Below are 26,705 nucleotides of genomic sequence, written 5' to 3' on the forward strand. Positions count from 1 at the left end.
ATTGGGCCTTGGGGGAAGCCGCCGTCCTCGCCGCTCTCGCCGCCGTCCTCGCTCGCTGCGTCTGCCGTTGAAGATGCTTTCTCGCGCTCTCCCCCGTGTCCTCTCGGCCCCGCGCCCCGCCCAGCAGGCGGCGCGCGCGCTCGCGTCGTCGTCGTCGCACGCCGCCAGCTCCGTCCTCGCCCAGCAGCCGCGCTCGTCCGTCCGCCAGACTGCGCTCGACGCCGCCCGCGCGTCCGCCGTTGTCTCGACTACCGGCGCGAAGCGCTTTGCTAGCAGCGAGCAGGGCAGCGATGGCGCGACCGAGGTGAGCTCGTCGACCTCGAGGATTTGTCGATTGTGCTCGCGATCAGCCCGATCAAGCCGCGCCAGGGATCTCGATGGATTGCTAGAGAGTATCCGAAGGATTGCCGCGCGCGCCTGGGTCTTTCTGACGGCGAAGGCTTCTGCGGCGTTGTGCACCGGGCACGGCTCACGGGGCGGAGGAACAGCGAAATCACCATCGACGGTCTTTTTGTGCTCGTGACTGACTTTCGTACGTCGCAGATGACCGTCCGTGAGGCGCTCAACTCGGCCATGGAGGAGGAGATGACTCGCGACGAGACCGTCTTTGTTCTGGGAGAGGAGGTTGCCCAGTACAACGGTGCCTACAAGGTGCGACGCGTGTCTAAGCATCCTAAGCGGACCAGTTTCTGATACTGGAGCGCAACGCAGGTCACCAAGGGTCTCTTGGACAAGTTCGGCGAGAAGCGTGTTATTGACACTCGTGCGTCTCATGTGCATCTTCTTCCACGATCGAACCGTTCCCCGCTGATCGTTGCATTGTGTGAAATCACAGCCATCACTGAGGCTGGCTTCTGTGGTCTCGCTGTCGGCGCCGCCTTCGCCGGTCTCCGCCCGGTCTGCGAGTTCATGACCTTCAACTTCGCGATGCAGGTGCGTCTCTGTCCTGCCACATATCCGGCACTATCCAGGCGGCTGACTGGCCTCGTTACGATCTGCAGGCGATCGACCAGATCGTCAACTCGGCCGGCAAGACCTACTACATGTCGGGCGGGTGAGCAGTCCCTCCCTGACTGGGCTTCGAGCGGGGCAAGCCCCGCCCTGCATGCGAGACTTTGCTGACGGGCTTCCTGCAGCAACGTCCCCTGCCCCATCGTCTTCCGTGGACCGAACGGTGCCGCCGCTGGTGTCGCTGCGCAGCACTCGCAGGACTACGCTGGTTCGTTGGCGTTCACGCGCGAACCGTCGAGCTAGTGCTGACCCTTCTTCCTGTCACAGCGTGGTACGGTCAGATTCCGGGTCTCAAGGTCGTCTCGCCTTGGTCGGCGGAGGACTGCCGTGGTCTCCTCAAGGTGGGCTGTCCTGCTTCGACTTCGCCACGGTCGCGCGTCTGACGCCTCTCGCACATTCCACAGGCTGCGATCCGTGACCCGAACCCCGTCGTTTTCCTCGAGAACGAGATCCTCTACGGCCAGAGCTTCCCCGTCTCTAAGGAGGCCCAGTCGACCGACTTCCTCCTCCCGATCGGCAAGGCCAAGGTCGAGCGCGAGGGTAAGGACGTGACCATCGTCGGTCACTCGCGCATGGTCGGCTTTGCGATGGACGCCGCGGAACAGCTCAAGAAGGAGGAGGGCATCGACGCCGAGGTCATCAACCTCCGCTCGATCCGCCCGCTCGACATCGAGACCATCAAGGCGTCGGTCAAGAAGACCAACCGGTGCGTTGATGCTTGTCTATGTGCTGGACGGTCGTTGGCGAGGACTGCTAGGCGAAACCGGCGGAGTCGGCACCGTCGGCCGGGTTGCGGACGGCCAAGCTCTTCCGGCCGCGAATTCTCAGTCGGCCGGGTTGCGCACGGCCAAGCTCGTTCAGTTGCTGACTCCCTCATTCCTCTTGCGTCGCTTATCCAGCCTTGTCACCGTCGAGGGTGGCTTCCCCATGTTCGGTGTCGGTTCGGAGATCTGCGCCCAGATCGTCGAGTCGGAGGCGTTCGACTACCTCGACGCCCCCGTCGAGCGTGTTACGGGCGCGGATTTGCCCACACCCTACGCGAAGAGCTTGGAGGACCTCGCCTTCCCCGATGCGTCGACCATCCTCAAGGCCACCCGCCGTGCTCTCTACCGCGCCTGAGCCTGTCACGACAGCGCTATCTAGTTGGAATGCGACGGCCGTGCATGTCGCCACATCCGAGCTGCGCCCCTTGTCGCCGTTTCCGCGCTATCCGTACCTCGACCTTCCCTTCTCTCGCCTCTCCTCTCTTCCTCAGCTCTTTGCACTTTCGCCTTCCTCTCCTACTCGTCGTCACCATCGTAGAAGCGACACTCCCTTTCTCTTTTGGTCTCTTCCGTCGGGAAAACACACCGCTGTTCAGTGTCGTCTCGCGTCCGCACGGGGAGAGAAGCGGTCGAAACTGGTAGCGCGAAATCGAGCGATCTTCTCCCAGCTGGGTGGGCATCGCAACGTGGCGGGCAAGGAACAGACGAGAGTGCGACCTCGAATCGAAAATAAATTCGGGTCGGCGTCATGAGCAGCGCGGATCCGATCGCCTCTTTCGGCGACCTGCAGCAGCCTCGCTCCTGCTCCTGCTCACAGCGCGCACTCTCGCAAGTCAGACGTGCGAGAAGAGCTACACGCCCGCCAGGTCCTGGCGAGCACGCGCAGCCTCCCCTGCGAACGAGCTCTCGCGTGCGGTCTCCTCGCGCCCGCTAAATCGGCGCAGCAGCCATGGGGCCCTCCATCCTGCAGACACTCATGCGCGAGCCGACGCGGTCGTACCAGGGCATCTACAGCGACCCGTCGACCCGCCCGCAGTCGCCCTCGTCGCGCTACCAGTCGCACGGCTTTTCGCGCCCTTCGTCCGTTCGCTCGACCACCTCGGACGCCAGCCTCGGCTCGGCTGCGCGCGAGCCTGCCTGGACGAACGGGCAGTGGGAGTGGAGCTCGTTTGGCGGGCGCAAGGGCTTGACCGGCGGCGCGAGGAGCTTGCACACGCCCAGCGTCGTCGGGCGATCCCTCGGTCTGTCGAGCGATCGAAGGGGTACAGCGTCACTCAGGAGCGCTTCCGTCTACTCGGACGACGGCGGCGATGATGGACGCAGCGTACGCAGCGGAAGGAGCATCGGCGGCGACTCGGTGCACTCGACTATGTCGGCCCCCGGGACGGGAGAACGGCGCAAGGTCAAGAAGAAGAAGAGCCGCACCGCCGCGCTCGACACGCTCAGCGAATCTGGCAGCGGGTACGACTTCCCTGCGCGGCAGCGCAGCCTGTCCTCCCCGCACATCACCAACGAGGAGCGCAGGAGCAGCAGTCGCTTCGAAACGGCGCCGCCCTTGCCAAAGTCGTTCTCGTCCCGCTTCCGCCGCGACGGCGCCGACGCCGAGCAGACTAGCCGTCGCTACTCGTCCGTCTCGCCGTCCTACCCGACCTCCCCCGACTTGTCAGCCACATCATCCTCCCTCTCGCCCAAGTTCCCGCTGGACCACCGGCCGTCTGACGACACCACTCCTTCACTCACCTCTTCTGCCTCGTCGGCACCGTCTTCGCCGCCCGTCACGCCAATCCAACCGCCTGGCGCCGGCATAACCTCCCTCTCGCTCGACGGAGCGGGCAAGCCGCGCAAAGCAAAGAAGCGCTCGTCGAGGCTGGCACACCCAATGCCCATGCAGCCGGCTGCGCCGCACGTCACGTCCGAGCCAGAGTCGGTCGTCTCGAACCTCGAGTCTCAGGCGGAAGCTTCGACCGAGGTGCGCTTCAGGCTCATTCTCGCCGCTCCACTTTTAAGCATCAGACTGACTGACGACCGCCCGATACAGCTGCCGCCGGTCCTCGAAGCAGTTGAGGTGCAAGCAGCCGTCTCGCGCGCGCCCGCATCGCCTGTGCCGGAGGCCGGGCGGTTTTATTCCGTCGACGAGCTCTTCGCCCTCGCCTCTCCCGAGCCGGACACTGTCTCGGCGTCCGCCGCCTCGCCCGCCATCCTCGACGAACCTCCTACCGAGGCTACTTCTAGCACCATTCCCTCGCCCTCGGCTCCGCCGCCGCTCAGTCGCCTGGATTCGGACGCCTCTTTCCGAACCGCTCTTGACGCCTCGCCCGAGGTCGATGCATCGCCACCCGTTCCGCGACTGAAGCTCACGCGCACCGAGTCGGAGCAGTCGCGCATCGGCCAGCGCGGTAGCGTCGAGCTCGACTTGGCGACAGACGAGGACACGGCTGCGGAGGAGTCGCCCGTCGAGCCGGTTAGGCGGGTTTCGCAGCTCGAACAGGTGCAGGAGAGCCGCGAAGAAGAAGAGGAACAGGAGGCGCAGAGCGAGCGCGAGGATGAGCCCGCGGAGGAGGAAGATGAGGCGGACTCGGCCGTCGAGACGCAGTCGCCGACCGGAGGTGCGATAGACGTGCCCGCCGTGCAGGTCGGACCGGCAACGCCGATCGCCGCAGTAGCAACTGAACCGCCCGTTTTGGCGCGCTTCGTCGAGGCCAAGCGGACGCGCTCGAAGCGCCTGTCGGCCAAGGAGTCTTCGCCTACCAAGTGGGCGTCGTCGCCCTCTGTGCACGCCAGCAGCCCGGAGCCGAGCTATCAGGTCATCAAGACGTCCAAGTCGACGTCTCGCTCGTCCTCGGTCGCGTCTTTCTCCTCCCTCGACTCGCACCTTCGCCCGTCCTCGCCGGCTCTGTCCGACCTTTCGGGCGTCTCTAGCTCGAGTGCAGGCAGTGCACCTGCCTCGACGGACGTTCCCGACTGGCTCAAGCGCATTCGCGCGCTCGGCGAGCCGATCCAGCCGCTCGTCGCCCCGCCCATCCCGCGACCCAAGCGACAGCTCGCTCCGCCACCGCACTGGACCGTACAGCAGCTGCGCGCGCAGGAGTCGTCTGGCGCGAGTGGCCACGGCGGGAGCACAAGGCCGAGCATGCCCCGTCCACGCAGCGTCAAGAGCCTCCGCTCGCGCGCCAAGGTCCTCGAGGCGATGCCGGAGGACGCGGAGGCCGAGGCCGAGGCCGTCGCGGCGGACGCGCAAGAGATTTTAGAATCGCGCTCGTCGTCGCCTGCGTGGGTCCACAAGCGAGATGGCGTGTCGCCTGCGCCGTCAGGTCGAACGGCGTCGCCCGCGCTTGGCGGGTCCGTCTCGCGCACCTCCTCGTCCGCCAGCGGCGGATCTGGGCAGCCGAAGTCGCGCCGCACGCGCTCGATGGATCTCGATCGCAATCACCTGTACTCGGACAACACGCCGCTGAGCCGCTCCACCTCGCTGAGCAGCCATCGCCCGCCGTCGACCGCCACGTCCAAGGCGCCGCGCTACTTCGAGTTTGACTTCGAGAAGATCGCGGCAGAGGCGGCCAAGCCGAAGGGTCTAAGCAAATTCTTCCAGCCGCCGCTCGCGTCGTCCAAGGCGGTTCGCGAGCCCGCTCCGATCGCCGTCGTCAATCGTCCGCATCAGCAGTCGTCGCCTGCACTTCGCGCCTCGTCTCTGCGCGCTCTGTCGTCAGAGCGTCTGTCGTTCGAGACTAGGCAGCAGGACGAAGACGACGACATGCACTCCGAGTCAGGCATGTCCGACCTGTCCATCATGAGTGCGCCGCAGCTCTCGCCAGTGCGCCCTCCTCGGAATCCTGCGCGCACGGTGGAGTCGTCCGCATCGCCCTATCTTGCCGCACCTCCTGCTTTCCCGCCACGCAGTAGCTCGCGCGAACGCAGCAAGTCGCCGACGCCGTCAATTCGCTCCAACCTCGAGCGCCCGATGCCGGCGTTCGTGCCGAATTCGCCTCAGATGGAGCGCCCGCCTCGTCCGACATCGATGTCGTTCTCGGCCGTCGAGCGGCCCATCCTTTCGACTCCTCCCCCGCCTGCACCACCCGTCAACCTCTCGATCTCGGCCGCGCCAACTGAGGCTGAGCGCGCTGTCTCGCCTGAGCCCATTCGAGCACGACCAGTCTCGAGTTATCTTGCACCCTCCGCAGTCGATCTCGCCGCCACCGCTCTCGCCGTCTCGCCGCGCACCGACGTGTACAAGCAGAAGACATCGAAACGCTTCGGGCTGTTCAAACGCTCGTCGAGCAATCAGCTTTCGTCGCCGGCGCTGGCGAGCAAGCGATTTGAGCCGTCCATTGACCTCGTGTACGACTCGATCGACCGCCGCACGCTCTCGAAGCGGGTGAGGAGCGACGAGGTGCTCGTCGAGGTCATCGCCGTCGGCGTCGACCGCTGGGACCGCGAGCGAGTCTGGCAGCTCGCACGCTCGCCCAACGGAGCGGGCTTCGTGCCCGGTAGGGCGCTATACGGCAAGGTCGTTGAGACTGGCGATGCGGTGAGCAAGGTCAAGAAGGGCGAGCTCGTCTGGGGTCTCTCCCCGCTGAAAAAGGTGCGCAACGTTGTCATCTTGGCTTGAGCACTGAGGCTGACTCGTTGTCTCGTAGTCTGGCGGACTCGCCTCCTTTGCCATCCTGCCGCGCGACCACGTTGCCTCGGCGCCTACCACCCTCGACGCGGAGCTCCTCGCCGCGCTTCCGGCTGCCGCCACGACGGCTACGCTCATCATGCAGTCGCTGTGCGATACGCTGCCGAGGGGCTCGAAGGTACTCGTTCTCGGTGCCCACCAGGGCGTTGGGCACCTTTGCCTCCAGCTCGCACGCCACTATCGCCCGGGCGTCTCTGGCTCGCGCGACCTTTGGATGGTTGCGCAGTGCCCGATCGCCGTCATCGACGGCGAGACCGTCTGCCGAGACGCAGGAGCCACCGATGTCCTGCGCGACGAGCCGCTCGCCGCCATCAATGGCCTGCACGAGGGCTCATTCGATGTTGTCATCGACACGCTCGGCGGCCGTAGGCGTACGTGCTTTCTCTCGCCCAGCTTGCCAGTGAACCTGACTCATGTCGATGCTTCAGTCTACGACGCCTCTCGCCGGGTCCTGCATAACTCCGGTCAGTTCATCTCGACAGTTGGCGACAACCTCTCCGACACGAGCGACTACAACACCTCTTTGCGATCGCTCCGCCGCGCCTTCGTACGCAAAGACAAGAAGGCCATCGCGTACTGGCGCGTCGACCCCGACGGCGACTCGCGCGAGGCCCTGCGCGACACGCTCGACAAGGTCCGCGCTGTCGTCGAGGCCGGCGCGCTCAAGCCGCGTGTTGAGAGCATCCTGTCCTACGGCGAGGCGAGGCGCACCTTTGAGCCGCGCGAGATTGACCTGGACGGCGTCGTTGTCCGCGTCAAGGAGATCTAGATTATCAACTCTTCCTTCTGCGAAAACTAATAGACAATTCGCTCTCTCTGTTACCACTCAATGATTTGTGTATCTCTTACACCTTACACCTCACACCGCTTGTCGATACTGTCGTACCAACGCCCCCAAAACACTCGCTTCTGCAACTCGTTGTCCCTACCATCTCTCGCACTGCAAAGTCCCGCAACTGTCGGAGGCCCAGTGCATTAACGGAGGGAGCAAGGCTATGGGCATCTATGAGGATGTATCTAGAAACCAGGCTGAACGAGTACCGACGGAACAGGAGAGGACTATGGAAGGGGAACAGCAGAGACGGACAGATTCTATGAAACAGATCTTTGTAAAAGGGCTCTCTGTGCCCGAGACGTGAAAGCCAGATCTAGTGCATCTACTCTTCGATGACCTCGTGCTCGCGATTCGGCGCGAGCAACTTTGCCGCACGCATCTCGCGCCGGAACGCCTCGCGCGGGTCGGCCGCGGCCTTCTCGTCGTCCTGGCCGTCCGGAATAGTCTCGGACTCGCGGCGCGACATGCGGCGCTCGCGCGCGTCGCGGTACTTGCCCACGAGCGCCTTGGACGCGTCGGAAAAGGGGAGGGGCGCGGCGAGAGGGACGAAGTGCTCGTTGAACATGTCGTCGATGCTGTGAGCGTCGAGCAGCGGATCAGTCGGAGGGATGAGTGGCGGATTAAATGCGACAAAGAGAAGCATCGAGACGAAAGATGAATTTACGCCTCGAGCGAATGACCCTTCGTCTCGGGCATGAACCAATAAGCTGCAAAGGTCGTAAAGACCGTGACGGCGCCGTAGCTGTTTTATGAGAGTCAGCGAGTGGGCTTGAGAAGGTTGCGCAGGAGACGCACGTAAAGTAGGGTCCACTAGCCGAGGTCGCCAGGAATTGCGGTCCCGTGAGCGCCACCTGCGTGTCGGTAAATCCGGTAAGCAAAAGGATCGCCGAGGTAAGGACGGGGCGCAGGACGGAAGGTGCACTCAGTACGCACCACAGTGTTGATGAGCTGGTTGATCGCGACAGAGATGGACGCCGCGGCCGCGCGCGTCCTACTCGGCTGGATCTCGGAAGCGTACAAGCGAGTGACCACGCCCCAGCTCGCGGCAAAGCTGAAGGCAAAGAACTCGATCATGACGATCACTGCCCACTTGCCGCCCTCGGTCGTGTTGACCTTGTCTGCCGCGTACAAAGACCCGATGACGAGCAAAGAGGTGGCGACGCAGGCACCACCTGCGACGAAGATGGTGCGGCGTCCGAGACGGTCGACGTAGAAGATGGTCGCGATGGTTCCCCTGCGCGACACGAGGTCAACATGCTGAGTTCTGGAGCAGCTGTGGCAGCAGGCGCCACGTACACAAGAACAAAGATGCCAGTGACACCGCCCCCGAGGAACGAAGCGCTGCCGCCGGTCAAGCCCGCTTGGCGGAAGAGGGTCGTCGCGTCTGTCGAGCGCAGAGTTAGCGCAGCTCGCAGACCACTGCAATGAAAGCCGCGGACAAAAGAGGACAAAGTCGATCCCTGACATCATCTGCAGCGCCTGGATGGAAGCACCCAAGATGGAACGCCAGCGGACGTCCTTCTGCCACATCCGCAAAAACGCCTGGCGCTTCGACCCCGTCATCGCGACGGGTACAATGAGCATCTCTTTGCGCTCGTTCAGCGCGTCGACATCCCGGCCGACAATGAGATCGAGGACCTTGTCGGCGTCGGCGCGGCGGCCGTTGAGGAGGAGCCAGCGCGGAGAGTGAGGCAGGTAGACGAGCGAGAGCACAGCGACGGTGATGGCGAGTGCGGTCGAGAGTACAAAAGGAAGGCGCCACTGGAGCGAGTTGGAGATATTGGTCGCGCCATAGCACGTCCAGTAGCCGGCGCACACCCCGGTCGCAATGAAGAGCTGGAGGATGGTCATCATCATGCCGCGGCGCTTCTTGGGCGAGATCTCGGAGCAGTACACAGCTGCAGTGCCAAGGAAGAGCCCCTGAACGACAGTGGAAGAGAATGTCAGCCGGGTGAGGTTGAGGACAAGGGGAAGGAGCGTTCGGTTGTTCCGGCATACGCACCTCGCCAAAGCCAGCGATGATACGGCCGCCGATAAGCATGCCGATTGACTTGACAGAGCCGGCGCAAATGGCGGAGCCGGCGGCGAAGATGGCCGAGCCCAGACAGATGGTGCGGGTGCGGGACAACTTGTCGGCCACGGCTCCGGCAAAGACGCCGGAGATGACCGAAGGGACGAGAATGGTAGCGACAATGACACCATGCAGGGTCTGCAGAGTCGGGGCAAGGAGTCAGTCAGCCTCGACGCGGATGTAGTAGATGCGCTACTGATTGCTCACCTCGCCAAAGTGTCCGAATTCTGCCTGGAAAGAGGTCTGCTCCAAAATACCGCCAATACTACCCGTATCGAAACCGAAGAGCTGCGGAAAGTGAAGGAATGTTAGCTGTCTGTGCGACAACAACGTGGGTGTCCTGGCCGGCGCATTCTTGCACTGCATTCGGCAGCCGTCGAGCGATCTCTTGCTCCTCCAGTCTCTACAAGACCATTAACAACTCGTGTCGGCGTAATACTGAGCCACCTCAGAGCGTGCGGAAGCCGAGATTGTAAGGAACCCGGCGAGAGGAGGGACAATGGCGAGTGCTTGTGCCTCGTTGCTACGCTCAAACGGCGCTGGACGATTCGATAGGCAGCCTGGAGGGATTGGAGCAGATGTACGCACGAAGGGGGCGATGCACGCAATGGCGACGGATCGGTAGACCCGGATCATTGGGGAGACCATGATGGACGGTGTTGACGCAGCCGTCGATTCTTGAGCAGATGAGAACGGTCCAAGCCGGGCCGCCAGAATCGCTTCACGAGCACGAACGAGAGTAGCTTAGAAGAGGAGGAGGGAGGAAGCAGGAGAGTCGCAAGCAAGTCCAAGCGGGGCCGGCCAATATCGACGCGAGGGGACCCGAGGAGAAGGGCAGCCGAGCTCGAGCATGGTGCGTCAGGTGCGCTCCGTCCGAGACCATTGAGCGACTGCTACAGAAAGTCACACTTAGCCAGCCTGTCCAGCTTGAGCAGAGAGAAGGCGGCGACTGGCCGGCGGCGAGGCGGTGCAGCAGCTCGGCTCCGACTGATGAGACTCGCGCCAATCCGAGCTCATCGCGCCCAACCTCGTCGCCAACGCTCAGAGCGCCTGCCTGCCGGGACAGACTGCTGCTCGTGCACTGCTAGCGCCTCATAGCGAGCCGCCCTCCCGCCCGCCACGATGGGCCACTCTCGCCCGCGCTACAACGAGAAGGGCCGCGCAGTGCAGCGCCAGACGGGCAAGCGCAAGCGCACAGAAGACTACCAGCTCGACGACTCGAACGCAGACATTCTCGACCCAGAGCTCCGCAAGAAGCGCCGCGCCGAAGTACGTCTCTCGCGCCTCTCCCTGCAGCGAGCGCGAGACTGAGCGGCCCCACTTGCTCGCAGCTCCTCGCCGCAAAGGCAGAGCAGGATGCGCCCAAGATGTCGGCAAAGAAGAAGAAGCGCCTCGACGCATACATCGAGCGCAAGCTCAAGAAGGAGCAGCGCAAGGATCTCATCGCTTCCCTCGCGTGCGTTCGCCCGTCCCGATAGCCCCAGCGTCACCCCGGCTGACCTGTCGAATGCTCGCAGCCAAACTCAGACGCAGAACCTCCAGTTCGCTTCGTCCTCGGCACTCGGGTCGAAGCAGTTCAAGTCGCAGGCCGCCAAGCTCGACCACGCTAACTCACTCGAAGACAGCCGCCGCGGTCGCGCACGGCGCATCCTCGAGCGCGCCAACGCGGGCAAGAGCAACCTGAGTGACAGCGAGGGTGAGGGTGAGGAGGATCAGGACGCCGACATGGCCGATAGCGGCGACGAAGACTTGCCGCTCGAGCGCGAGTTCGTCAAGCCGCAGCAGGCCCTCGCACTCTCGACCGCTGCGCCAGTCGCGAGCAAGAAGGCCTCGCAACCGTTCAATCCTTCGGGTGCGGTCGGCGTTATCGTCGAGCCCGCTCCCGCGCTTCCCGTCGCCTCGACCTCGTCCGCCCCGCCCGCCGCCTCGACTCCTTCCGGTCCTGCGCCGCTCGCAGTCGGCAGCGCTCTCGCATCAGGCGCGACTGTCACGGTCGTCAAGCGCGCACCGAAGCAGCGCGGGCGCATGCGGCAGCTCGTGACTGCCGTCGGCAAGGGGAAGGGCAAGGCGAAGGCGGTCGAGGAAGAGGAGGAGGAGAGCGACTTTGACAGCTCGGAGGCGACGAGCGGGGAGGGGAGCGATGAAGAGGACGACAGTGCATCGGAGGACGGAGATGAGGAGGAGTGGACGGGTATCGACGGCGCGGGCGAGGACGCGGCTGCGGCGAATTCGCACAGCGCGTCGGACGAAGAGGGCGGGTCCGGCGACGACGGAGGCGAGATGTCGGATGAGGAGCACAGCGATGAGGAGGCGGAGGCGGCAGACGACGCCCCGAAGCGGCCGCCTCGCGAGCGCGGTGCTTTCCGCGCCTGGGCTGACGAGCAGGTGCTCAAGGCGGCCGGGCAGGAGGCGGACGCCTCGGCGCAACCTGCAGAGGTCGACGATGGGACCTACAAGCCGCTCCTCCCCGCCGGCTCGGGCTTCAAGAACAGGGTTGACCCGAGTGGTATTACGGGCCCGCTCGGCGCCGTCATCCCCAAGTCGGAGCTGCCGTCTCTTCCGCCGCAGCGTACGGTGCACATCGCCGTCACGCGCACGCCCGAGATCGAAGCGTCGAGGGCGGAGCTGCCCGTTGTCAAGGAGGAGGACCGCGTGATGGAGGTCATCCGCGGCCACCCCGTCGTCGTGCTCTGCGGTGAGACGGGTTCCGGCAAGACCACCCAGATCGGCCAGTTCTTGTGGGAGGCAGGCTTCGGTGACCCTTCCAGCGGTGCGTTTTTGCATTCTTCGCCGACGTCAGCTTCCTCTCACTCTTCTTCACGCAGACAACCCCGGCATGGTCGCCATTACCCAGCCTCGCCGTGTCGCCGCTCTCTCCACCTCTGCTCGTGTCCGCACCGAACTCGGGCTGTCCGACGACTCGTCTCTCGTGGCGCACCGCATTCGCTACTCCTCGACCAGCGCAGCCGATACGAAGCTCGTCTTCATGACGGACGGTGTCCTCTTGCGCGAGCTAGCGGCCGACTTCCTCCTCACCAAGTACAGCGTCGTTGTTGTCGACGAGGCGCACGAGCGTGGCGTCAACACGGACGTTCTCATCGGCGTGCTAAGTCGTGTCGCAAAGCTGCGCGAGAAGCAGTGGCGGTCGGGCAAGGAGGGTGCCAAGGTACGTCAGCCCGTCTACCTATGTCGCGCCGCAACTGACATGTCTGCCGCACAGCCTCTCCGCCTCATCATCATGTCGGCCACCCTCCGCGTGTCCGACTTTGCTGAGAACCCCACACTCTTCTCCCAGCCTCCGCCCGTCCTGCACATCACGGCGCGCCAGCACCCGGTGACGATTCATTTCGCGCGCCGCACTCAGCACGACTACCTCGCGCAGGCCTACAAGAAGGTCGCGCGGATCCACGCGCGCCTCCCGCCAGGCGGCGTCCTCGTCTTCTGCACGGGCCAGAACGAGATCGTCTCGCTCGTCAAGCGCCTCGAGGCGAAGTTTGGGCCTCGGGCAGTCAAGGCGCGCAAAGAGCGCGTCCAGCGCGCCGCTGAAGCGAGAAGGAACGGCGCAGCGGCGGCGGCATTTGCGGCGAGGACAGAAGAGGAGGATGAGGCGGAGGCGGACGAGGTCGAGGCGAAGTTGCGCGGGCGCATCGAAGTCGGCGACGACCTCGAGACGGAAGAGGTCGAGCTCGGCGAGGACAAGGACCTTGCAGCCGATGTTGACGACGGCGTGTACCACGACGACGACGAGGAGGCGCTCGAGTCGGACGACGACGAAGACGACACCTTCAAGGGCATCGACATGGAAGAAGACGTCGACGGTGCGCCTCTCTCTTCTAGCATGCCGCTCCATCGACGCAGACACTCATGCGCCCACTTTCGCAGAGCCCATGCACATCCTCCCGCTCTACTCGCTGCTCCCGACCGAGAAGCAGATGAAGGTTTTCGCCGAGCCTCCAGCGGGCCACCGCCTCGTCGTTGTCGCTACCAACGTCGCCGAAACGGCCATCACGATTCCGAACATCAAGTACGTTGTTGACACTGGTCGCGCCAAGGAGGTACGTAGGCTTTCAGAGACTCCCCTGTATCGTCTGCTCACCGACGTACCCACAGCGCAAGTTCGACCACGCCAGCGGAATCCAGTCGTTCGAGGTTGACTGGATCTCCAAGGCCTCGGCGGCTCAGCGTGCAGGTCGTGCCGGTCGTACTGGCCCCGGTCACTGCTACCGCCTGTACTCGTCGGCGGTCTTCGAGCAGCACTTTGAGCAGTTCGCCAAGCCCGAGATCCTGCGCATGCCGATCGAAGGCATCGTTCTGACGATGAAGAGCATGAATATCGATGCAGTCGCCAACTTCCCCTTCCCGACACCGCCCGACCGTGACGCGCTGCGGCGGGCGGAGAAGACGCTCGTCAACCTCGGTGCGCTCGAAGCTTCCGATGCGGCGTCCAAGGTCGGCGGCAAGATCACCACGCTTGGCCGGTCCATGGCACTCTTCCCGCTCTCGCCTCGATTTTCCAAGATGATCGTCGCCGGCCAGCAGCACGGTTGCTTGCCTTACGTGATCGCCATCGTCTGCTCTCTCTCCGTGGGCGACCCTTTCATTCGCGAGGCCAACCTCGGCGACGACGACGACGACAATGAGGCTTCCGTCGGTACCGGCGTTGGCGAAAAGACCTTGACGCGCGCCGAGATCCAGCACATACGCGACCCGGAGCTGCGCGCGAAGGAGGAGCGCAAGATCTTGCGCAAGTCGTTCTTCCAGGTCCAACAGCGATACTCCGCCCTGGGCAAGGGCACGAGCGACTTATTCAAGCTCCTCAGCGTCGTCGGTGCTTACGAATACGAAGGCGGTCGCGAGTCGTTCTGCGAAGCCAACTTTGTCCGGACCAAGGTCCGTCAAGCCGGACCGCCTGTTGACGCCCTACGCCGTGCTGACACGTTCTCGAATAGGCAATGCAAGAGATCCACAAGCTGCGCGCGCAAATCAGCCGCATCGTTCAGTCCACATTTCCGGGCATTGACGCCGGCTTTGTGCCGAAGCTTGCGCCGCCCAACGAAACGCAGGTGCGCTTGCACCTCTCCCTTCACCCCCTGCTGCGGCACGCCTCTGACCCGGCCCGTACCATACAGCTCAAAGTACTTCGCCAGCTTGTTACCGCCGCCTTCATCGACCAGATTGCCATCCGTAAGGACCTTGTCGACAAGTCGAGCAACATCTCCTACACTAAGGTCCCCTCGACACGCGGCGTACCGTACCGCGCCTTCGGCATCGACGAGGATCTCTTCATCCATCCTTCGTCCAACCTCTTCCACAACGCACCGGCCGAATTTATCGTCTTCAACGAGCTGCACCGGACGCACAAGGTCTGGCTTAAGAGTGCGCCGCTCCTACTTCCTTGCGCGCACAGCGGCACTCACAATGCCTTCTCCGCAGCTATCACGAAGGTCAACCCGGCGTGGCTGCCTATGCTCGGTCGCCCCATGTGCACCTTCAGCAAGCCCATCGAGACGCCGGCTCAGGCGCTGGCCGCCAAGGCCGCTTCAACTGCAGGCGGCTCGGCCGACACGAAAACCATCTTCGTTGTTCCCCGCTTCGGACCAGGCGTGGGCATTGAGCTCAAACCGGTGCAGATGCAGCAGAAGCTCATTGGCGGGCGGTGGGTCCTGCAATGAAGCTGAGCGCGCGTTCGCACAGGTCTATGCTCTGACAGGTCCTACCGCCGCGAAAGAATATCGCTTCGAGCTTGCGTGAACACTCCAAAGAGCGGGCCACACGCACAGCAACTATCTGTCGTTCCGGCCTCGACTGCCTCTCTCGTTACGTCGAGTGTGCAACTTCGCTTGCTCACGCGCCGCGTGCGGCTCAGAACGCGAGAGGACAGCACAAGAATCTGTACGCGAAAGGAAATAGGTGGGGAGAGGAAGACCGGATCTACGCAAGGTACACGCGCGCCTCATACGCGTCCAGCTCACGCGACTCCGACGATTTGCCAAGAGTCGAGATGAGCAGCTGATTTTGACGCGCGGTCAGTTCGATTGGAAGCTCGAACGGCTGCTTTTCGGCAGAGAAGTTGAGCGCGACAAATGCGACCTGCGAGCCGTCGAGGGCAGTCTTGGTGAAGAGCATCGTCTGATCGTTGCCCGGGTCGAGAAGCTGAAAGCGCCCAAGGATGAAGAGGTCCTTGTGCGCCTTGCGGAGGGAGACGAGCTGGCGGTAGAAGTTGAGGGTGCTGTTCGGGTCGTCCTCCTGTGCCGCGACGTTGAGGCCTTCGGCGTATGACTCCATTACGCGATACCACGGCTTGGCGTCAGGGTTGCTGGAGAAACCAGCGTTTTCGCTGCCATCCCACTGCATAGGGGTGCGAGCATGGTCGCGTGCCGTGAGCTGGATGCCGGCGCGGCCGCGTTCGAGCAGCGACGGATCGTTCTGGACTTTGGCGTCGTGCTTGATCTCGCGCCACGTGTTGATCGTGTTGACGTCGAGGTACTCGGTGTCGATATCCCAGTCTTTCGGCGCGTTGATCATGCCGATTTCCTCTGCGTGAAGGCCGGGAGGTCAGCGGATTCGGCCAGAGTGGTGGGAGTTCCGTCACGCACGGCCTTCGTAGATGATGATCGAGCCCGAGAGAGTGAGGAGGTACGTTGCAAGTAGCTTTGAGGAAGTCAGACGGTGTTCGGGCGCGTCCGACGCGTAGCGCGTGACCGAGCGGGCCTGTATTCACGACAAGGTGAGGACCGGACTTGACAGTAGCCGAGGGACCATCTCGTACTTGATCATGGTTTTCAAGATACGTGAGGGCATGAGCCTTGTGCTCGGGCTCCGCGAGTTGTTGCGCGAATGCCGTGAGGGCCTTGAACTGCGAGAGGGCCCAGTTACGGCCCATCAGCGGGTACTGCCCGCCGCGGTGGTCGAGATCGGCAAGGTCGAATAGGATGGTGCAGTCGAGTGCCTCGGCGTCGGTAGAGATGTACGAAAGAATCTTTTCGAGCGAGGGCGTGTTCGGCAGCTCTCCAATGGTGAAACAGCTGGGCAAGACAGATCAGCTGGTCCCGCTTTGCTTGAATCTGAGGTAGCAGAACCACCACATACTCGTACTTGCTGAAGGTCTCCTTGCGCATCTCGCGCAGGAATTCCTGCAGGCGGGGTCCGTTTGAAAAGAAGTCTCCAGCCGGTTGCCACAGCGTCTCGGGGGCGACAACCTTGGCGTCGGGGAAGTCGAGGTACTTGCTGTACATGTTGACGGTGTCGATGCGGAAGCCGTCAACACCTCGGTCGAGCCAGTACCGAATTGCGTCGTTGTAGATTGCCTGTAGATGCGGAGAGTCTCAGCACGCAGCTCGATGAGTATCGCTGCGGAACTGACCTGGCGAGTCTCTGGGTTTTCCCAATTGAGGTCCGGCTGCTCGGGGCAGAAATAGTGTAGGTAGTACTGCACGAGGTAGATCAAAGGATCAGCTCGGCACGCTTGGCACGGCGAGAAGATCTGAAACATGGCTCACCTCTTGCGTATGCTCGTCCCACTCCCACACGCTGCCGCCAAAGCAAGAGCGCCAGTTGTTTGGTGGATGACGCACTGTGTATACACAGGTGAGCTGGTCAGGCTCCACGGCGAGCAGGGTGAGTCGCAACATACCGCCGTCAATCATGCGTGGAGGCTTCCAGTAGAACCAGTCGCGCTTAGGATTGGTCTTGGACGACCGACTCTCCTTGAACCACGCGTCTGTGAGTGCGAGCAAGTCAGCGGAAAGAACAGACGGACAGAGCCGCGGCGGGCCAACTCACGCTGATCCGAGCAGTGGTTGACCACGAGATCGAACATAATCTTCATGCCGTGCGCATGCACAGCGTCGATCAACTCCTGGCAGTCTTCACGGGTGCCGAAGGGCTCATGGATGTCCGTGTCTGCGAGAATTGATGTCGGCATGCTTGGAAGAGCGTACTGGAGAACGAACCAACGTACAGTCTGTGAGCATGCGTCGTGTTCGTCAGTCAAGCATGCACAAAGAAGGCGAAGAAGCAGGGAAACACACCCGATATGTCGTACCCCTCATCGACGCGTGGACTCTTGTAGTGCGGACAGATCCAGATAGCGTCGACGCCGAGCGATTTGATGTGACCAAGCTTGTTGATGATACCGCGCAGGTCGCCGTAGCCGTCACCGTTATCGTCCTTGAAAGAGGCTGGATAGATCTGGTACACCACCGAACCGCCCGACCACCACGACGGGAGCTTCTTCTGCTCAGCGGGAGCGTTCACCATATCCCGACAGCGTGCACTGAGAGGCAGGAAGCAAAGAGTCCTGTAGCGCAGCAGGTTTCTCCACTTCTGCTTCGACGGAAGGGCGAGCGAGCACACCGGACAAATGGGACCGTTCGCTGCTGATGTGGGGGCCGCTGAGCGCAGTGGGGTGCAGAAGGGCTTGCCAGCGGGGACCGCGCGGCAGCGCGCCTCAGCGCTTGCGCCAAGGCAAGAAGGTTTGGCGATTGACGAGGAGGGCGGCCGGCAGGGCGGTCGTGCCGGGCCCGGCGCGCTCAAGGTTGCCCTCGTCCTCGTCGATCCGCGCCATCCAAGCCCCGCTGGTGCCGAATGCTGGTCCGATGACCTCTTGCTAGCGTCAATTTTTGAGCCCATCGGGCCGTTTCGGCGCCATCTCCGCTGCACTCGACGTGGTCGTCCACACGCTATCGGCGCTGCCCGCCAGCGGGGCGGCGCCTTCAAGAGCTTTCGACTGGCAGAACGAGGCTGTACGAGCTGTCATGAGTGCAATCAGCGGTGGTCAAGCTACAGCGCGCAGAGGGCGACCGCTCACAACGCGGAAGCCTGAGGCTTGCGCACTTTCTCGCGCCCACGCCGCGGTGCTCTTGCTCGTCCGACCCTTCGCGTTCTCAAATCGATGGCGCCCGCACTGATCTCGGCTTGGCCTTTCAGCGGGGCATGGCTCTCCACGGTCCCCCGCCTGTCGATGCCGGTCACGGAGCCTTTCGCGGTGCTACCGTGTTCCCCCTCCCGTGCCGTTCCGCTCAACAGCACTCTCACCTTTCTTCCCACTTGCGTCCTTCACCAACAAGATGGCGCCAACTAAAGAGCCAGCGGCTGTGCAAGCCCACGACGCGGTCGCTGCCGATGTCAAGAATCAAGTCGAGGACTACGAAGCCGTTGTCAGCGACGCTCGTGCAGCAACCCATGCCGAACACACGCTTACCTTGCGCGAAGGCCTGAAAAGGTATCCGGCTGCTATCGGTTGGAGCATGCTGCTCAGTACCGCCATGTATGTCCCTGTCTGCTCACGTGTCGAAGATCTTGCCCTGACTTCTGTTTCAAATGTTGCCCGTCTCTCCTCGTCCTCCGTGCAGCATCATGACCGGCTTCGACATTGTGCTCCTCGGCTCCTTCTACGGCTTGCCGCAGTTCAACCAGAAGTTTGGCGTTCAGCTGCCCAACGGCTCGTACACAGTCACGGCCGCCTGGCAGGCGGGCCTTTCGAACGGTGCCAAATGCGGCGAAATCATCGGCCTCGCCATCAACGGCTGGGCGATGGAGCGTTTCGGCTGCCGCAAGACCATGATCACTGCGCTCTCGTGGACCGTCGCTATGATCTTCCTTCCCGTCTTTGCTCAGAACGTCGAGACGATATTGGCGGGTCAGATCCTCATGGGTGTGCGTGCCTTCCCTCATACTGTCGCTTAGCCCGCCAGATTGATTGGTTGGACACAGGTTGGCTGGGGCGTCTTTGAGACTCTCACAACGACGTATGCCGCCGAGATCATGCCCGTGCAGCTTCGTCCGGTAGGTGGCTTCTGCACCTCACATGGCAGACAAGACTGACAGTCTTGTATGAATGCAGTACCTCACCGCCTACGTCAACATGTGCTGGGTCCTCGGCCAGCTCGTTGCTTCTGGCGCGCTCCGCGGTGTTCTTGGTCTTCAGTCAGAATGGGCCTTCCGCATTCCTTTTGCTCTACAATGTACGTTGATGCGCCTCTGAGACTTGAGTATCTCGACTGACGTCCCCACACCCCACTTACCCTGCGCCCGCAGGGATGTGGCCTGTTCCCATCATCATCGGCTGCTGCTTTGCGCCCGAGTCGCCTTGGTGGCTCGTCCGCAAGGGTCGCTACGAGCTCGCCAAGAAGACGGTTCGGCGCCTTGTTGTCAAGCCAACGGATGACGAGGTGGACAGCCGGGTCGCCATGATGATCCACACGAACGCGCTCGAAAAGGCCGTCGCAGCTGGCACGTCATACTGGGACTGCTTCAAGGGTATCGACCTGCGCCGCACCGAAATCGCAGTTGGCGTGTGGTCTGTGCAGAATCTATGCGGGTGTGTCATCTTCGTCGGTTGTTTTCCCGGCTTCAGACTCAATCCTGCTGCCAACAGTGCCGCCTTCATGGGCTATTCGACCTTCTTCCTACAGCAAGCTGGTCTGCCGACGGAATCGTCGTTTGATCTCTCGATTGGCCAGTACGGTCTCGGTCTCGCCGGCACCATCTGCAGTTGGTTCCTCATGACCTGGATCGGCCGCCGCAAGCTCTACTTCTGGGGCCTCGTCGTCCTTACCATCCTACTCATCGTCATTGGCGGCATGGGATTCATCTCGCGCGACAATACCGACTCGCAGTGGGCCGTCGGCGCGATGCTGCTGATCTACACCGCCGCATATGACGCTACTGTCGGACCCGTTTGCTGTGCGTGGACTGCTCATCAAAGCATAGCGTCATTCTGACGATACAGGTTCGCTACAGACACCCTTGTGTCGGAGGTATCGTCGACGCGGCTGCGCGGCAAGACCGTCGTGTGCGTTCGCCGTTCTTCCTCGCGCTCACTTCCCGCTGACCTGTTGCTACAGCATCGCCCGCGTGGTGTACAACGTCTTCGGCATCGTGAATGGCGTTATCGTGCGTGTCATCCTCGCTGATCAGCCCCTTGCGCATCACGCCTGACCTTCTGCCGTTCCTCGTTAGATGCCTTACATGCTCAACACGGAGAAGCTCGACTGGGGTGCCAAGACAGGCCTGTTCTGGGGCGGCATGTGCTTCCTGTGCGCTACTTGGACGTATTTCCGCGTGCCCGAGCCGCGCGGCCGCACATACGGTCCGTCACCGCCTCTTTCGCGCATATCCTGGTTGTTCTCGGTCGTTGCTGACTGCGCTACGTCGCAGGCGAGCTCGACATCCTCTTCCAGAACAAGGTTTCGGCGCGCAAGTTTGCCAAGACGTCGGTAGACCAATTCGCGCACGCCGAGGGTGGCGAACTTGCGCCAGCTGCGACGAACAAGTCGCTCGAGAAGGCCCAGGAGCAAATGATCGAGGACGCCGAGAAACACTCCGTCTGATCCCCCTTCACCTTCATCGGTAGCACTTGCCTCTCAGTTGTCTGTCCTCGCTCTGTATCATGCTTTACGCAGCTTCACCTCGAGCGCTCGAGCGCGGGCTTTGGCGAGATTGAGAAGGCCAGAGCGGCGACGAGCGGATCTCGCAAAAGTAACTGAGCTGCGTCTGTCATGAGCAGAGCGGCTGCTAGATACAGCTCACTGAACATTTGCGCAGGTCGTGGACGGTATGGATAGCAACGACAGCAAGAGGATGGAGGGAGAGATGGCCTCGCGGAAGAAGGGGTATCGAGGGCAAAGGCGACGGAGGTGTCTGCATGGTACTGATTGCGAATGGGATCAAGCATGAGAGGAAAAGGAGACAAAGAGGCATCTAGCGGAGGCGGCGACGGCCATCGACGAGGCCGAGCGTCTTCTTCGGTCCCCTGCTTACGGAGGGTCAGCCTGGCTCGAGGAAAGCAAGAGAGATTGCGACGAACTGCCACACCGAGTAAACCACCGCAATGCTGAGCACGACGAGGAAGCGGATCCACGTGATGAGCGAGACGACGTGCCGGAGGGCCGAGTCGCTCATCATGCTGGCGAGCATGCGCGGGTGGTACCGGGCGCGCACTGCCAGCGGGTAGTAGTCGGACCGCCGGCGGAGAGAGTGATCGAGGCGATCATAGTCGGACGAGATGGTCGAGTCGGCATCGCTGTCACGCTCGCTGGCGGAACCCGAGTCTTGCGCGAACCGAACAAGGTCGAGGCCGGTGCGAGTTGACGCTTCGCGATCGAGTCGACGCAGGGCGACTGAGCGACGGGAGAAAGCGGAAGAGCGGCCTTCGACCTCGTCTTGCAGGTTGTCGTCGAAGCCATCATCGTAGCGGTCGAATTTGCGGACGCGCACGTTGCCCTTCTCCCCACCCTTGCCTTTCCAGGTACGCGGCGCGATCTTGTCATGGTCCTCGCCAGCTACGACCTCCTCAATGCGCTTGAACGCCGTCGGCCGGCTCGGCGAGAGAGCTTCGAGGTCGACCTCGTCATCCGCCCACGACGGCAGGAGCCGCGAGGCGGCGTGCTCGAGCTGGTCGTACGTGTCGGCGTCTGGGTGGCCAGCCCATCGGAGACTACCGGAGGGCAGGAGGTCGTCGGCAGTCGTGACGGGCGGCGAGTCGGAAGTTTGAGGCTTCCGAACCGGAGCGGGAGCGGAACGGCGGGCCTTCGACGAAAGGCGAGGACCAGCGCTGCGAAGGCCGTCCAGGCGGTGCTCCTGATGAGCGGAATGCCGACTCTCCTGCCAGGTACCGCCGAGCTCGTAGCTGAGCGCGCGCTTGGGACGCTCGAACTGCGGGCTCGAGTTGGGCGTTGGCGAGTTGCTCCGGTCGCGGCCCGAAAAGACCGACGGCGGCGAGAGCGTAGGCGGCGTGTCCGAATTCTGTGTGAGAAGGCGCGAGCGGCGGGTGATGCGGCGGGTCTTGAGGCGCGGAAGCGCGAGAGGCGCGTCCGAGTCGGCGTCGTTGTCCGAGTGCCAGGCGATGGCGGCTCGAGGGCCGTCTGCACGGTTCAAGACATGAGAGGAGAACTCCGGCGAGACTGAGTAGAATGACGCACCCCAGCCGATCAGGCGGTCGTGCATGTTCTGCTCCTCGAGTTCCTCCCACCTCTCCCTCCAATCAACCGCATCCCTCTCTGCCTCCTCCAGACGCTCCATCATTTCCTCGCGCTCCTCGACGATTACCTCGTTCAGGTCCTGCAACTCCTCGATGCGGCTCATAAGCTGCTCGACGAGCTCGTCGGCTTGCTGCTCGAGCGACGGATCGAGCTGCATTGGAGGCGGGAGAGGCGCGAGAGACGAAGTCGACACAGAGCGCGAGACGGATCGAGGGAAAAGGGGAGTTGAAAGAAGGCCTGCGTCGGTGGTTTCGGCGGGGAGATACGAAGGGAAGCGAGGGAAGTCATCGGGCAGAGAAACGGCCGGCACAACATCGGCGTCTTCGACGAGCGGCGTTGGCGGGGCGAAGTTGCGAAAAGGCGAGTCTGCGGGCTGCCCATTGTCGACAGAATCGACAGGACGAATGGGAGTAGACTCTCCGTCCCGCCAGCTGAATGGCGGCGTCGCCTCAGCCTCAGCAAGTTCGACCGCATCGCGCTTCGGCGTCAAGGACGCCCTCGTCGAGCGATTGAGCTCATTCTCGCGCGATTTCGCAATTTCGGCCTCCGTCTCGAGCGTCGCATTGCGCGCCTCGAGGTGCTCGCATTCCTCGCGGAGGACCTGGAGCTCGCGCTCGAGCTTGCGGAGCTTCTTGCCCGCTTCGCGATCGGCGAGCTCCGAGTCGGACTGAAGATCGTTGAGCTGCAGCGTGAGGGCGTAGTTGAGCTGGCTTAGCGAGGCGACCTCGTTGGCGGCGTGCGAGGGGGAGAAGAGGGTCTTTGTCGCGGGAGAGAAAGTCGAGAGACCCGAAGTGTTCGAAGCAAAGCGGCTGCGCGTGGCAAGGGGAGAGCCGCTCGGAGTGACGATCGACGACGTGCGGTAGCGGGACGAAGCCGGACTGTCACGGCCGGGTGGTGCCTCGCCGTCAACGCTGGAAGGAGGGGCGTCGCGGTAACTCGACATGCGACTGTGCGTAGTGCTGATCATCGACGCTGAGGGCGAAGTCGTGGTCGGTTGGGGTGGGGGGAAGCCGAGCGAAGTGCGCCAACTGCGCCGCCTGCGATCTCCTTCTTGCTTTGGTGTCGGCTGCAGGTTCGAGCTGGACGAGCTGGCGAGGCGGGAAGGACGGCACGGCGTCTGACCTTGAGTCTTGTGCGGCGTGCGGCCCAATAGAGAATCGCGTCGCTCTTGCAGCGCACGCAGCTGACCGAGAAGCTCTGCGTGGAAGGCGACAGTTAGCGTGAGCTGGCTCCGCCGCCTTCATTACCGCGCAATTCACCTTCTCCGGTTGCCTTGAATGTCGAGACCTCTGCATGAGTCGATGCAATCAGCCAATAGGCCGCGTGCGTCGCAGCGAGAAACGGACCTACCCTGCTCCTTTTCCTCGATGATCCGCCTCGCCTCGACGAGCATCCACTCGAGCTCCTCGCGCGTGAGCTGCCTCGGCTCCTCGTAGACGTCTTGTCCTTCCGCCCTCGTGACTGACGAAGCGGGCATCGTCGTCGAAGCCGAAAAGGGCAGGCCCGACGAAGAGGGCGAGATCGGATCATTGTAGCGGGCGTCGAGAGGGTTGGTCGGCGACGGCTCGTCGAGGGTTGGGAAAGGAGCCTGACTGTGCTCCGCTGCCCTGCTGGTGTACGAAGGCGGCGTGGTGGGCTCGTCGGTCCTCGTCTCCACCTCATTCGACTGCTCGACCTCCTTTCGCGAACTCGTCTTGAGCAAGCTCGGCGAGGGCGATGCTCCAGTGCTAGCACCGTTAAGCTCCCTCAGCGTCCGCTCTGGGGTCTTCAGCGCGCCCGCCGAGCCGCCCATGGCGCCCTCGTCCCCCTTGTCCTCCTCGAGCTGCAGGCTGCCCGTGCGCCTCCTGCGCGGCGTCGTTGGGGTCGGCAGCGCCGTGTACTTCGAATGCGACGTCGAGCGCGGGTTCTGGCGGGCTGGCGGGCGCGGACGCGCGTGCAGCGCGGGCTGCATCGCTCGCGGCTCCGGGGAGACGAGCGGAGAGACGAGGCGGCGCGCTCCTGGGCTCGCACTGCTGGACAACGGTGCTTCCTCAGACAGCAGCGAGCTAGAAGCGCAGCTCGTGCAAGCGGGCGGAGCTGCACACGAGCGCGACGGGAGGGGGAAAAGCTGGCTCCCGGAAGATGCGCGTGTTTGTGCGAGTCGACGCGATCGAGCCGCGTCTTGTCTCTCCCTCTGTGGGCTCAAGGTGCGCGCGGAGCGAAAGCTGGGGTCTAATGCAGCGGGAGCCCAGTGTCTATCAGTCTATGTCGCGAGGCACCAATTAGTCTAGTATGTAGAGGAGAGGGCGGGTGCGATAAGGAGGGGGCAGCGACGACGATCTTCCCGGCGGCAGCGCTCAGGGAGCCTGCACGTAGCCCTTGCGGACCTCGATGCCCACTCGGCGACGGCGCTGCGCGTCGAGCCACTGCATCGCCTGGCGGTACGAGCGCGGGAGGACGTGCCGCGTCAGGGGCTTATCGGCCGCGAAAGTAAAGTGGAACACGTTCGTGATCTTCTTGTCGCCTGTGTACAGGTCGCAAGTCGCGGCTGCGCGTGTGAGTGAGTCAGTATCTGTGCACAGGGAAGAATGGGCGAAACGAGTGGAACGAACCCTCCACGGCAACGTGGAACGAGCGGTGCTCGCCCTGCATCGGCGAGAACGTGACCTTCGAGTCGAGCAAGAGGAGCGAGCCAATCTCGACGGGCTGCGCAAACTGCAGCTCGTCGAGCGAGACAAAGGTGACGCCGGAGCGGGCGAAAAGGCATGCGGTCGAGTATGCAGTCTCGTAGGCGATGCGCATGAGGTAGCCACCCTGTTCAATCACGAAACAATCAGTACGGCTTTGCAGAATGATGCCAGGGTGACAGGCGACGAACGAAGATCTTGTTGTGGACGTTGCGCTCTTGCGGGTGCATGAGTGTTGCCGAGTTGATGCGCGTGTCAGACGTCCAGACGACGTTCTTAGGCGTCGCCGTCTTACGGTCTGCAAGTAGAGGTCTCATCAGAAGATGGGTACAGACGGAAAGGCACAGCATTCACACGAACCGTAGATCTCGGCGTTGCCGATGAAGATTTCGTGCAGCATGGCGGCCTCCTCGGCCGTCGGTGGCGTCTTGGTCAAGCTCTGCAGAGTGCGCTTCTTTTTGCCGTCACGCATCTCCTTGCCCATCTGGAAGATGGCCTCTTCCTCGGGGCCCTCGACGAGCAGCTGCGGCACAGAGTGCTTGCCGCCCTTGGCGCTGCGGCACGCCATGGCGAACCGGCCGAGGAGAATCGTCTCGGACTCGCCGCCTTTCGGCGGGATCGTCGACATGCGCACGAAGATCTCGAGCGACGACGACGTCGCGTACGAGACGTGCGACGAGAGGCGGAGGTCGGGCACGGTGCCGTCGGCGTTCAAGAGCGGCCGCAGGAGGTCCATACGGTCAACGGCCGCCGTGACGAGGTAGAAGCCGTGCTTGGTCGCCTCGGAGATGTCGGCGCCGTCGGGGAGGACGTAGCGGTACGCTGCAGCGCCGGCGAGCGAGTCAAAGTCCTCCATGAGCCGCCCCATGCGGACCTTGCTCATGCCGCCGACGTACTGCTCGTGCAAGCTCTCGTCCTGCGAGAAGCGCAGGTCCATCTGGACGTATGAGTCGCCCATCCTGCGCGTTGTCGGCAGCGGCGCGAGCTCTTCTCCCTCTGCCACCTCGACGTGCGGTGCGCCCTGGCCCCGCTCGTAGACGCCTGACCCTCGCAGGCGGGCGGGCATGAGATTCTTCTCGCTAGCGGCGCGCGAAAGCTGCTCGCCGAGGCGCATGAGGCGATGCACGCGCGAGACGGAGCCAGCATCAGGGATCGAATGCTCGGTGAGCAGGGTGGACGGGTTGGCGTTCTCTGCGCGCTGTACTGTCGAAGCAATGCGCTGGCGGGACGACGACGAGATGGGGCGACGAGACGAAGGCGGTGCTGGGGACGCGGCGAAGGCGCAGGTGCACGGGCGAATGGGCGCGTGTGCGAGCTGGCGCAGAAACGCTGGTGTCTGACGCACGACAGTGCTCATCTCGACCGGGCTCAAGAGGGAGGATGAAGCGAGAGGAACAAGGTGAGCTCACCGCCGTTGAGGACCGCGGTGTTGGGGTCGATCCCCCCTGTCGACATGTCGCCTTTACCTGCTCTCGCGCCGGACTGGTCGGAGCGCTTGCCCCCAATGTGCACGCATCGGTCGACCTCGACTTCGTAGGCGGTTGTCTGCCTCATTTCGCCGAAACATGGTCAACCACTGCTCGAGACGCCCTGAACGTTTGCTTGGTCTGCGCTGCAGTCCCGTGTAAGTCCTGCAGCGTTGCACAGCAGTGCGGACGCTGCGCCGGTGCGATACGCAGGTGCTGCTGCTCCCAAGGCTG

General features: G+C 63.0%; 8 protein-coding genes across 8 annotated transcripts; 4 read left to right on the plus strand and 4 right to left on the minus strand.

Annotated features, from left to right (window-relative positions):
* Positions 1 to 73: 73 nt before the first annotated feature.
* PDB1 (pyruvate dehydrogenase (acetyl-transferring) subunit E1 beta) lies at positions 74 to 2,130 on the plus strand (the record flags this gene model as incomplete). Its single annotated transcript, XM_076646963.1, has 9 exons — positions 74 to 304; positions 544 to 651; positions 712 to 763; positions 836 to 933; positions 1,002 to 1,054; positions 1,137 to 1,219; positions 1,279 to 1,352; positions 1,416 to 1,717; positions 1,911 to 2,130. 9 exons carry the CDS (start codon positions 74 to 76, stop codon positions 2,128 to 2,130), a joined length of 1,221 nt encoding a protein of 406 aa, XP_076507301.1.
* A 594-nt stretch (positions 2,131 to 2,724) lies between these two features.
* On the plus strand, positions 2,725 to 7,219 carry JCM10292_006039 (uncharacterized protein; the record flags this gene model as incomplete). Its single annotated transcript, XM_076646964.1, has 4 exons — positions 2,725 to 3,744; positions 3,814 to 6,354; positions 6,410 to 6,821; positions 6,879 to 7,219. 4 exons carry the CDS (start codon positions 2,725 to 2,727, stop codon positions 7,217 to 7,219), a joined length of 4,314 nt encoding a protein of 1,437 aa, XP_076507302.1.
* Positions 7,220 to 7,607: 388 nt separating this feature from the next.
* JCM10292_006040 (sugar porter family MFS transporter) lies at positions 7,608 to 10,004 on the minus strand (the record flags this gene model as incomplete). Its single annotated transcript, XM_076646965.1, has 9 exons — positions 7,608 to 7,860; positions 7,950 to 8,027; positions 8,081 to 8,136; positions 8,219 to 8,519; positions 8,582 to 8,669; positions 8,725 to 9,205; positions 9,288 to 9,494; positions 9,564 to 9,644; positions 9,945 to 10,004. 9 exons carry the CDS (start codon positions 10,002 to 10,004, stop codon positions 7,608 to 7,610), a joined length of 1,605 nt encoding a protein of 534 aa, XP_076507303.1.
* A 474-nt stretch (positions 10,005 to 10,478) lies between these two features.
* Positions 10,479 to 15,028, plus strand: ECM16 (ATP-dependent RNA helicase ECM16; the record flags this gene model as incomplete). Its single annotated transcript, XM_076646966.1, has 10 exons — positions 10,479 to 10,625; positions 10,688 to 10,812; positions 10,874 to 12,126; positions 12,182 to 12,522; positions 12,577 to 13,174; positions 13,239 to 13,411; positions 13,467 to 14,246; positions 14,306 to 14,419; positions 14,486 to 14,732; positions 14,790 to 15,028. The coding sequence occupies 10 exons, from the start codon at positions 10,479 to 10,481 to the stop codon at positions 15,026 to 15,028; spliced, it is 4,017 nt and encodes a 1,338-aa protein (XP_076507304.1).
* Positions 15,029 to 15,287: 259 nt separating this feature from the next.
* On the minus strand, positions 15,288 to 17,615 carry JCM10292_006042 (glycoside hydrolase family 13 protein; the record flags this gene model as incomplete). The annotated part of the gene is made up of 10 exons (XM_076646967.1): positions 15,288 to 15,892; positions 15,953 to 16,067; positions 16,126 to 16,381; positions 16,446 to 16,663; positions 16,720 to 16,785; positions 16,856 to 16,929; positions 16,990 to 17,076; positions 17,139 to 17,258; positions 17,309 to 17,319; positions 17,401 to 17,615. 10 exons carry the CDS (start codon positions 17,613 to 17,615, stop codon positions 15,288 to 15,290), a joined length of 1,767 nt encoding a protein of 588 aa, XP_076507305.1.
* An 809-nt stretch (positions 17,616 to 18,424) lies between these two features.
* On the plus strand, positions 18,425 to 20,689 carry JCM10292_006043 (uncharacterized protein; the record flags this gene model as incomplete). The annotated part of the gene is made up of 10 exons (XM_076646968.1): positions 18,425 to 18,624; positions 18,710 to 19,013; positions 19,071 to 19,142; positions 19,201 to 19,321; positions 19,395 to 19,677; positions 19,735 to 20,042; positions 20,100 to 20,151; positions 20,204 to 20,252; positions 20,319 to 20,448; positions 20,517 to 20,689. The coding sequence occupies 10 exons, from the start codon at positions 18,425 to 18,427 to the stop codon at positions 20,687 to 20,689; spliced, it is 1,692 nt and encodes a 563-aa protein (XP_076507306.1).
* Positions 20,690 to 21,059: 370 nt separating this feature from the next.
* JCM10292_006044 (uncharacterized protein) lies at positions 21,060 to 24,290 on the minus strand (the record flags this gene model as incomplete). The annotated part of the gene is made up of 5 exons (XM_076646969.1): positions 21,060 to 21,111; positions 21,166 to 22,222; positions 22,280 to 23,536; positions 23,599 to 23,628; positions 23,690 to 24,290. 5 exons carry the CDS (start codon positions 24,288 to 24,290, stop codon positions 21,060 to 21,062), a joined length of 2,997 nt encoding a protein of 998 aa, XP_076507307.1.
* Positions 24,291 to 24,675: 385 nt separating this feature from the next.
* JCM10292_006045 (uncharacterized protein) lies at positions 24,676 to 26,362 on the minus strand (the record flags this gene model as incomplete). Its single annotated transcript, XM_076646970.1, has 4 exons — positions 24,676 to 24,866; positions 24,931 to 25,132; positions 25,197 to 25,303; positions 25,366 to 26,362. The coding sequence occupies 4 exons, from the start codon at positions 26,360 to 26,362 to the stop codon at positions 24,676 to 24,678; spliced, it is 1,497 nt and encodes a 498-aa protein (XP_076507308.1).
* Between the last annotated feature and the right edge of the window lie 343 nt (positions 26,363 to 26,705).

Source organism: Rhodotorula paludigena (genome assembly GCF_050403205.1).
Source record: "Rhodotorula paludigena JCM10292 DNA, Rt_paludigena_JCM10292v1_ctg7, whole genome shotgun sequence".
In the NCBI taxonomy this organism is placed as follows: domain Eukaryota; kingdom Fungi; phylum Basidiomycota; class Microbotryomycetes; order Sporidiobolales; family Sporidiobolaceae; genus Rhodotorula; species Rhodotorula paludigena.